At 62.2% G+C, this 10,149-nt stretch overlaps 1 protein-coding gene across 3 annotated transcripts; it reads left to right on the plus strand.

Moving 5' to 3' along the window:
• The first annotated feature begins 1,300 nt into the window (after nt 1-1,300).
• Nucleotides 1,301-10,094, plus strand: MCOLN1 (mucolipin TRP cation channel 1). 3 transcript variants are annotated; one of them, XM_070622808.1, is made up of 14 exons: nt 1,301-1,481; nt 3,710-3,915; nt 4,611-4,778; nt 4,863-5,028; nt 5,440-5,548; nt 5,785-5,881; nt 6,084-6,183; nt 6,527-6,633; nt 6,735-6,884; nt 7,051-7,152; nt 7,513-7,635; nt 7,872-8,087; nt 9,651-9,781; nt 9,889-10,094. In XM_070622808.1, the coding sequence occupies exons 1-14, from the start codon at nt 1,451-1,453 to the stop codon at nt 9,923-9,925; spliced, it is 1,743 nt and encodes a 580-aa protein (XP_070478909.1). In that variant the 5' UTR covers nt 1,301-1,450; the 3' UTR covers nt 9,926-10,094. The 3 variants fall into 3 exon arrangements, 2 of the variants coding, with proteins under 2 accessions (XP_070478909.1, XP_070478908.1); XR_011540769.1 differs by having other exon boundaries at nt 1,325-1,481; nt 8,341-9,781; XM_070622807.1 differs by having other exon boundaries at nt 1,325-1,481; nt 9,874-10,094.
• Nucleotides 10,095-10,149: the final 55 nt, after the last annotated feature.

Below are 10,149 nucleotides of genomic sequence, written 5' to 3' on the forward strand. Positions count from 1 at the left end.
TTTCCAGGAATGGAGGAATTTGTGGCATGCTGACAGTCTGATGGGCTGATAAGGGAGGCCGATATCAAACTGCGTGGGCAGGGCTGCCCCATTCGCTCTCTTAATTTACCCCTTGCCCTTCAAATTCCACATTACAGGTACATCACTGGACAAAGGAGGTCGCACATTTATGCATTCAACAAACTTCTGTTGATTGCTCGGGTCTCAGCAAGGAGCAAGCCAAGCGTGGCCTTGGCCCTCACAGAGCTCACAGATACCAAATTCAGAAATGTGTAAAACGTAATTACAGGGTATGGTACATTCTAGAAGGAGCACCACAAGATTTCTCGTTGAGATGGGGGACAGCTTTCCTGAGGGAGGACTCTAATCTCAATAACCACTTCTTTAATCCTCAGTACTGTTTGCCCAGGCTTGTGCTAAGCTCTTGCGTTTTGTCATTTAATTCTCTCAACAGTTCCAGGAGGCAGGTAACTATGATAGAGTATCCTCGTTTTGCAAATGAGGAAACTGAGGTATGAGGAGTTTATGGGACTCTGGAAGATGGAGAAGTGGTGGTTGGCAGCACCTAGGTTTAAACCTGAATTGTCTGCCCTCCAGAGCCTGCATTCTTAACCATTATGCTCTAGAGCAGGATTGTGCAAAGGCCCTGGGGCCACTGAGAAATGAACTAGAAGAGGTGGGGCCAGACTAGAGGGCCATGGCCGACTGAAGTGGGGAGTTTACTTGTCATCCCAGAGAAATGGGAAACCACAGGCAGATTCTGTCAGAGGACTCATGAAGTACGCTTGGAAGACGCTCCTGGCTGCTGGGTGGAGAGTGGAATGGAGGGGGTCAGGAGTTGACGCCTCAGATCAAGGAGGAAATTGCTGCAGTGGTCCAAGCCAGGAAGGTTGGGGGACTCCGGGCTGAGGGTCATAGGAGTGGGATAAGTGGTCCTACTGGGGATATAATTCGGAAATGAAATAGGATTTGCTGATAATTCATAGGAAAGGGGTAAAAGGAGAAGGAGTTGAGAGGAACCCCCGGGTATCTGGGAGGATGGAGGGGAGCAGCCCTGATTGTCATCACCGGCCACCGCGGAGGGTAAGGGGTCAAGCACTGGACAGGGAAGTCAAGAGTAGGCCCCGGACGCGGGCGCGCCAGGCAGCCAGCACGCAGCCAGCCCTCCGTCGGCCGAGCAGCCCATCCCCCAGCCCACGATAGCGGGCGGCGCTAGGACCCCGCGCCCGCCCTGGGCCCGGCGGAGGCGCGCATGCGTGCTGCGGCGGCCCGGGCTGTCGTGGCGCGGGGGGGCGGGCCCGGGCCGGTCACGTGCTCGCGGGCGCGCCCGGGTCACGTGAGCGCGCGCGGGTCAGCTGACGCGGGCGGGTTTGAAGCGGCGCCGCGAGCGAGCCAGGCCGCGGCCACGGCGGGCTCGGACCCCGGCTGCCCCGCGGCGCCCGCCAGCGGCATGGCAGCCCCCGCGGGCAGGCGCGGCTCAGGTGAGGGCGCGGACCCCCGATCGCGGGCGGCGAGCTCCCCGGGCCTGACCTCCGGGGCTGAGCGCCGCTGGCCCCCGGCGGGGGGAGACCTGGGCCGGCGGCTCCTAGAACCCGGGCGGCGGGTTCTCCGACCCGGGGGTGCCGGGACGCCCCCCCGCCCTTCCCGATCGCAGGCTCCGCCCGGAGGTCAGGCCGCGGGGTGGCCAGGATTTGCACTCTGAGCCTGGGTTCGGATTGCCCGGCCTGGCCCGGCTTTGCTAGAACTCAGACAGCGGGCGCCGGCTTCTTCCACGCGCGTGCGAGCCTCCCGGGCTTTCCTTCCTCGATCCAGGGGGCAGATGCTCAGCTTCTCTCTCAGCTCCGGCGGAGGGCTGCAGGGGTCTCCTCCTTGGGGCCGGGAGCCTCGCTCAATGGCAGATCTCTCTAACCCACGGAAGCTCGGCTTGCCTGAACTCAGGCGGCGGGTGCCCAGCCTCCAGCCTCTGCCTGTCATGGGGGAGCCCGGAGGAGGACTCTTGCGTCGGCCTCCCCTCTTGAGCTCGCCGTAGACCCCTGAAAGGTGGAAGGGTCTGGAGCGGGTTAGCTGGGATGCCAGCTGGGAAGGCGGCCCGCCCTCTGGCCTCGGATCCGGCTGTGTTGTAAACAACCACTAGCATCCAAGCGCCAAAGGGACTGGCCAGGAGCTGGCCCTCCCTGCAGGACAGGTTCTCACGGTTCCCACGTGCATCCTGGCGGCCGTGCCGGGCAGGGGGCCAGCCGGGCCCTGGAAAGGAAAAGGTTCCCTGGAGGTGGGGGTCGGGGGTGCGGTCAGGGACGATTCTGGGCTGCTGTGACCCGAGCACTGCTGAAACTTTGCACCTTCCTCTTAGGCTGGTCAGGGTGGAAGGGAATGGCAGTGCTGCGAACAGCCTCTTTGCAGAAAGATTACTGAGACTCCGGCGCCAGCTGCTTTGTGTCACTTCATTCTCAGAGCACTGTCAGAGTTTGGGCCCCAGGGGTAGACTTTTTTCCTTTTTTTTTTTTTCTTTTGGCGAGGAAGATTGGCCCTGAGCTAACATCTGTGCCTTCCTCTATTTTTCTATGTGGGACACCACCACAGCATGGCTTGATGAGCCGTGTATAGGTCTGCCCCCAGGATCCGAACCGGTGACCCCCCAGGCTGCTGAAGCAGAGCCCGCAAATGTAACCACTACACCACTGGGCCAACCCCCAGGATAGACTTTTTTAATTTCCACTTTTCAGACAAGGAGACTGAGGCTCAGAGAGAGGCCTGGGGTCGCCTCATGGGGAAGTGGCAGGTCTGGGATTCGGTCCTAGGGCTGTGTGGCTTCCCGGAGCTGGCACTCTTAAGGAGATGCCATGTGAGGTCATAAGTTGACATACACAGTGTGCTGTCATCTCCTGGCGCACAGTGAGTCTTCAGGATTGTGTTTCCCTATGATGACTGTGTTTGTCGCCCTGCCCTTCTCCAGGCCGGTGGCTTGTGAGCATGTCAGCCAGACAGGTCAGGTCATCATGAGGGAGAAGGTCATCCTTGGGCTGTTTGTCCAGAAAAAAGGAAATATGCTGAGCTCTGTGCTCGCGCTTGCAGGCTGGAGTTGGGATGGGCCCCGGGGCCTTGAGTGCCCCATGAGAAGTTCTCAAAGCCCGTCCTTCTCCCCACAAGTCAACAACAGGGACAGTGAAGGAACTTCTGACCTTCTTAGCACGGTCCCGCCCCGCTGCTAAATGCTTTGTGAGCAAATCTGCAACTTCCCAGTGGGGGATGGTTACGCCCCATTTTGCAGGCTGAGGCTCAGAGAGGCTGTGCCCTGACCGAGCCGGTGAACAGCAGGGTCAGGAATCAACTCAGGCCCCGTGGAGTCCCACACCCGTACGGGTGGTCTCTGAGTGGCACCGCTGCCTGTAGGCAGTCACGGGCCGTATAATGACATCTCGGGCAACGACAGACCGCACAGCCTAGGGGCATGGGAGGCTGTCCCGTCTAGGTCTGTGTCAATACACTGGTATTCGCATAACGACGCACTCGCCTAACGACTCATTTCTCAGAACGTGCGCCCCTCGTTAAGCGACAGGTGACTGCACATAAGATGTTGCAGTTTCTGGGTTTTCTTAGCTTTCTCAGGGTCCTTTCTTGGCTGGAGCAGGGGGCTGCAAGGAGAGGCTGGATGCTGCCTCCCCTGTTGGCAGCTGAGCCCTGGCCACACCGCCCTCTCCCCATCCCACAGAGACCGAGCGTCTCCTGAGCCCCAGCCCCGGGTATGGGACCCACGCGGGGGCCTCGCCACCCCCGCTGACCCCTCCGGAGGAGGAAGACCTCCGCCGCCGTCTCAAATACTTCTTCATGAGCCCCTGTGACAAGTTCCGGGCCAAGGGTCGCAAGCCCTTCAAGCTGATGCTGCAAGTGGTGAAGATCCTGGTGGTCACTGTGCAGGTGAGAGCAGGAGGGGCTCCGGCAGAACGCCGCCGGTGGCCGCTGTTTTCCCCGAGGGAGAGTCTGGGAGTCAGAGCCTGACCCCGCAGTGTAGTGTTAATGGCAGGGACCCTCTTGGGAGCCCTCAGAGGTCTGTGTGTAACCTCACAAAGGCCCTCTGGGGTCCTGGCAATGGCTGTTGCCCTCAAAGATGAGGCAGCTGAGGCTCAGAGAGGTTAAGCGACTTGTCTAAAGTCACACAGCAATTGGGAGCTGCCACTTGAACCCAAGCAGTCTGATGTCATGTTGACCCTCAAAGAGAACCCAGCCAGTGGCTGAACAGATAGTTGCCCCCTCCTTCCATGCGAGGCCCTGTGCTGGGCTCTGGGGACCCCAAAATGAATCAGACCCAGGCTCCTGCAACAAGGAGCTTCTGGTCTAGTGCTGGAATGGTTACCACGCCTCTGATTTCCACTCGTGGTCCTAACTCTGTAGGTTTGGGTTTAGTGCAGAATCCGGGGGCCAGTAAACATTTAATAAACCTTAACTGCTGCCTTGAGATGGATGTCCCAGTGCCCGTGCGCCACGCCCTGGGGACACATGGTGGGCACGGCAGACGGGGTCGTGGGCCCTCTCTTTCCTCCGCCTCCTCCTCCACTCCTGCCGGGAGGGAGGCCCCATCCCAGCCGTGCCGACAGCTCTGCCCCTCCCGCCAGCTCATCCTGTTCGGGCTCAGCAACCAGCTGGCGGTGACGTTCCGGGAGGAGAACACGGTGGCCTTCCGCCACCTCTTCCTGCTGGGCTACTCCGACGGGGCGGACGACACCTTCGCCGCCTACACGCGGGAGCAGCTCTACCAGGCGATCTTCTATGCCGTGGACCAGGTGCGGGCAGCCAGGGAAGGGGGCGGGCGGCCGGCCGGCGGAGAGTGGCCGAGGCTGACGGACCCTCCCCTTCTCTGCCCACAGTACCTGTTGCTCCCTGACGTGTCCCTGGGCCGCTATGCCTATGTCCGGGGCGGGGGCGGCCCCGAGGCCAACGGCTCGGCCCTGGCCCTCTGCCAGCGGTACTACCACCGAGGCCACGTGGACCCGGCCAACGACACCTTTGACATCGACCCGATGGTCGTCACTGGTGAGGGGGCAGGGCAGGACTTTGCTCTCAGGAGCCCCGGCTGCTGGGATTCCAGTCTCGGTTCTGGCCCCTGCTCATCGGGTGATGGGGTTGTCGTGATCATTAATAATTTGATGTACGCAGCGTGCTTAATAGAATGCATGGCGTGCAGAAAGAGCCCGTGTTATTTTTCAGTATATATTAATTCACTAAACACCGGGGGGCCTGCAGAGTGCCAGGCCCCAGGGTCCAGGTAGGGAAGAAGATAGACCAGGCCCCCCCCCCCCGGGGGGAGACAGCAGGGAACACGCGACAAATGTGGAGGTGCAGAGTGGGAAGTGTCAGGGAAAGAGGCTGTCGGGGACTCTGGGGAGACCAGCCTGTGCCTCCCCCAGCCCCAGTGTCCCTTCCCTGACTCCTGCCTGTCCTCAGACTGCATCCGGGTGGACCCCCCCGAGAGACCCCCAGTGCCCCCCAGTGACGATCTCTTCCTCTCCGACGGCAGCGCCAGTTACAGGAACCTCACCCTCAAGTTCCACAAGTACTGCCCGATGGACAGAGGGGGCGCCCCTGGGCTGGGCCAAGGGTGGGGGAGGCAGGACGCCCGGCCCCCAGGGGCCACTTGGCCACAGGCGGGGGCAGGGGCCAGCCCTGCTGACTCCTGCCACGTGAGCACTTCCTCTGCCAGCTGCAGAGTCAGCGTGGGGCCGGAGCGCTGGGCCTGGGGGCAGGAGGGCCCCGCAGAGCCCCCTCCCCTCACCCGAGCCTTCCCCCCAGGCTGATCAACGTCACCATCCACTTCCAGCTGAAGACCATCAACCTCCAGAGCTTGATCAACAATGAGATCCCAGACTGCTACACCTTCACTGTGCTGGTGAGCCCACGGGCCCTGGCCGGGGTGGGGACCCTGCAGCAACCTGGGGTAGGGGGTGGCGCACAGGGCTCCTGAGTTCCGGGGTCTGGGGACCCTCGGCCAGGGCAGCATGGGGGTGATGGGGAGGCTGGGGCTGGACCGACCATCCGTCAGGCGGGCCATGGTTTACTCTGCCCCCTCCTGTCCCCCCGCACCCCTGTAGATCACCTTTGACAATAAGGCGCACAGTGGGCGGGTCCCCATCAGCCTGGAGACCCAGGCCCACATCCAGGAGTGCAAGCACCCCAGCGTCTTCAGACATGGTGAGCCTCTGAGCCCCAGACCAGTGCCGGCCAGGGGCCCTGGCCTGTCTGGGGATCGCCAAGCCCCAGACAGCACTGAGCAGGGGCCCTGGCCTGTCTGGGGATCGCCAAGCCCCAGACAGCACTGAGCAGGGGCCCTGACCTGCCCAGGGGTCCCCTGAGCCTCAGACAGCACTGACCAAGGGTCCTGACCTGCCCAGGGGTCCCTGAGCCCCGGACAGCACTGACGGAACTCTTGACTCAGAGTAACCCATGAGCCTGCTGCCCAGCCCCTCGCAGCCCTGCAGCCCCCGGGCCTGGCCCTGCCCCTGTGCTGGCCTTACCCGTGGCCCCCTCCCCATAGGAGACAACAGCTTCCGGCTCCTGTTTGACGTGGTGGTCATCCTTACCTGCGCCCTCTCCTTCCTGCTGTGCGCCCGCTCACTGCTCCGCGGCTTCCTGCTGCAGAACGTGAGAGCCGCCCCCAGCCGCGCCCAGCTCTGGGGCCATGAGGGCCGGGGGACGTGAGGGTCCTGTGCCCAGACAGGCCTCACCCCGCCTGCCCCCTGCAGGAGTTTGTCGGGTTCATGTGGCGGCACCGGGGTCGGGTCATCAGCCTGTGGGAACGGCTGGAATTTGTCAACGGCTGGTACATCCTGCTGGTCACCAGCGACGTGCTCACCATCTCGGGCACCATCATGAAGATCGGCATCGAAGCCAAGGTGGGTCCTGCCCACTCCTGCCCGGGGCTCCATCCTGTCCTTCCAGACCCTGGCCCCCATCCCGCCTCGTGCCCAGGTCCGGTCCCTGCCGACGGCTGCCTGGGACCACATCCCTCGGGAAGGGCCGGGCCAGACGGAGCTGACACTGCTTCCCCCCGCCCCCCAGAACCTGGCGAGCTATGACATCTGCAGCATCCTCCTGGGCACCTCCACGCTGCTCGTCTGGGTCGGGGTCATCCGCTACCTGACCTTCTTCCATAAGTACAATGTAAGCCTCAGACACGCAGCGTCCGGGCCCTCCAGGTGGCAGCCACATGCTCCCAGATTCCTACTCCCCCAAGTAAATGCATACACAGGTGGCAGTCACCAGCCCCTGATGGCCTGGCCTGTCACAAGCGAGTTCCTCATATCTGCCCACCCCAGATGTACCTGTCGCTACACCTGGGCTGAGCCCCGCCATGGGTGCTGTCGGGCCCCCTCAGCCCCACCCTGCCCCTTCCAAGCTCCCCCAGGCTTCTCTGGCCACCCAAGCGTGCCCTCCACCAGGCCCTGCCCGCTTCACCCCCATCCTCACGGCGGGCCTGGGTGGTGGCCACGCCATCATCTCCGGCCACCACCCGCCCCACAGATCCTCATCGCCACGCTGCGGGTGGCCCTGCCCAGCGTGATGCGCTTCTGCTGCTGCGTGGCTGTCATCTACCTGGGCTATTGTTTCTGCGGCTGGATCGTGTTGGGGCCTTACCACGTGAAGGTAGGGGCCGGAGGGGGCTGCTCATGACCCACCCTCCAGGGCTCCCTGGCTCCCTCCCCCCGAGCCCCCTCCCTAAGCCCTCCGACCCCTGGTCTATGTATCGCGGACCTGGCGACACTGAGTGACCCCCCTTGACCCCTGGCCCCTCACCAGCAGATCTGCCCCTGATCCCCTCTGACCCCTAGTGTCCCCGCTGTGCCCCCGGCTCCCTCTGACCCGCCACCCTGCTGCCGCAGTTCCGCTCGCTGTCCATGGTGTCGGAGTGCCTGTTCTCGCTCATCAACGGGGACGACATGTTCGTGACCTTCGCGGCCATGCAGGCGCAGCAGGGCCGCAGCAGCCTGGTGTGGCTCTTCTCCCAGCTCTATCTGTACTCCTTCATCAGCCTCTTCATCTACATGGTGCTGAGTCTCTTCATTGCCCTCATCACCGGCGCCTACGACACCATCAAGGTCAGCCGCGCGCCCCCTCCCGCCAGCAGCCACCCCTCCCACCCCGGGCTCCGGCTCCCTCGGGGTCGGCATGGCGGGGGCAGGAGAGAAGGACCAGGGGGGTGTGGGAGAGTCCGCGAAGCCAGAGGAGAGAGGGCTCCGAGTGAGGGGGCACAGGCGGCAGTGATACCGTCCTGGTCACGCTGCCGCATCTCAGTTTTATGCAGGATGCACCCCAGCCATGTAGGGTTCCCGCATCCGCTCTTACCAACAGGGAAACCGAGCCGAGGGGTTTCAGTGTCGCGCCCGAGGTCAGCTACCAAGCCGTGGAGCCCGGCTCAACCCAGCACTATCCGATTCCAGAAGCCCTCCCTCCTGCAGGGTGGCCTGGGCTGTTTGGGTCTGAGGAACGAACAGTGGTTGTCCCCGCAGGCTGCGGGGGTCAGAGGGATGGACCGGTCAAGAGCAGAATGTGGGAGTGGCGGGTAGACAGGATGCTTTTAGCAAACGTGTCTGAGGGCTTCTGGTGCACCAAGCCCTGTGCTGGGTGCCAGGCAGCTGGGAAACGACGTCCACGGTCTGTCCTGCTGTCCACGGTCTGTCCAAGGCTGCTGGGCAAGGTGGACGATGCATGAACGGAAATATGATGTATGATGACCAACTGGTGAGAGGAGTGAAGGAAGTGTGGAAGCCTCCAGGGGAACCCCCTGCTTTAAACTGGTACTGGGGTGAGTCCAGGAAGGTTTCTAGAATGTGCCGTCCCATACTAGTCTCTAGCCACGGGTGACTGTTTCAGTTTTAACTGTAATTGCAAGGAGATACAATTGCAAATTCAGTTGCTCCCTCACACCATCCACGTATCATGTACCGCAAAGCCAATATGGCCGGTGCCTACCAGATGGCACAGCATAGATATCAAACTTTTCCGTCATCTCAGAAGGTTCCATATTGAAGAGATGGAAGCCCAAGGGAGAGAGCAGCCAAAGGAAAGACTTAGTAGCGGGAAAGGACTTGGAGAGGAGAGAATGGCTCCTCCATGGGGGTAGGTTGTGGGGGGGTGGTGGCTGAAGTCCAGAACATTCCCTGGGGCTGGGGATGAACATCTGCATAGTCGCACTCCCCATGCACGGATCGAGCCATCCTGCAGACACACTCCTGTCACTCAGGCCCGAGGAGCCCCCACGGTCTTAGTCCAGCACTTAAATGTCACCCACATGGATCAGCCTGGGTGTACAAGCCCAGACCTTGCTCCTACTGTGTGCACCCAGCCACCTCAATAGATGGTTGTCACTCACCCAGCTTGTGTTAGGCACGGCTCCAGGTGCTGGAGCTGCAGCCAAGGGCACCAGCTGGCCAAGATGTGGGCCGTGCACACACGCGTGGGCCAGGGAGTGGCTGTCTCCCTGTGAAGCAAGCCACGGGAACAACAGGTGGCGGGCACAAGCAAGTGCAAAGGCCCAGAGGTGGGAGCCTCGTTGGTCGATGAGGAACAGCCAGGAGCCCCAGGTGGCTGGAGAGGTGGTGGAGGGGAGGGCAGACCTCAAGCGGCCCCCTTCATGCTGGGCCACGCGCATCTCTCCCCAGCACCCGGGCGGTGTGGGCACAGAGGTGAGCGAGCTCCAGGCCTACATCGCGCAGTGCCACGACAGCCCCACCTCCGGCAAGTTCCGCCGCGGGAGCGGCTCAGCCTGCAGCCTGCTGTGCTGCTGCGGCAGGTTCGAGCCCCGAGCCCCTGTGGTTGGGGACTTGGGGGCTAGGGAAGGGGAGCGTGCCGGAGGGAACTGATGCCTTCCACCTTGGCTGACAGCGGCCCCTCCTCCAGGGACTCGGAGGAGGAGCGTTCGCTGCTGGTGAATTGACTCGGATCACGACTGTCACTGGACATTAGCCCCCGGACTGCGGAGACCCCTGCTTATTTATTTTTTAGGTTTGCTTTTAAGGACCGGCTCCCTGCTGCGCCCTGTGAGGGCCTGGGCCAGTCGGGTCGGACACTGAGGTGGGTGGGTGTCAAATAAACGGGAAAATAAACCTGTTGTTCTCATTTCTAGTGGGTGGGGCATTCCCTGCGCCAACCGGTGCCCGG

This window comes from Equus przewalskii, chromosome 6 (assembly GCF_037783145.1).
Source record: "Equus przewalskii isolate Varuska chromosome 6, EquPr2, whole genome shotgun sequence".
Lineage (NCBI taxonomy): Eukaryota > Metazoa > Chordata > Mammalia > Perissodactyla > Equidae > Equus > Equus przewalskii.

Excerpts from the sequence above, each read along its gene's own strand:
- MCOLN1 (XM_070622807.1), top strand. The coding sequence starts at position 1,451 with ATGGCAGCCCCCGCGGGCAGGCGCGGCTCAG. Across the intron at positions 5,549-5,784 it reads CTCACCCTCAAGTTCCACAA|GCTGATCAACGTCACCATCC; the intron begins GTACTGCCCGAT and ends CCTTCCCCCCAG. Across the intron at positions 6,184-6,526 it reads CCCCAGCGTCTTCAGACATG|GAGACAACAGCTTCCGGCTC; the intron begins GTGAGCCTCTGA and ends CCCTCCCCATAG.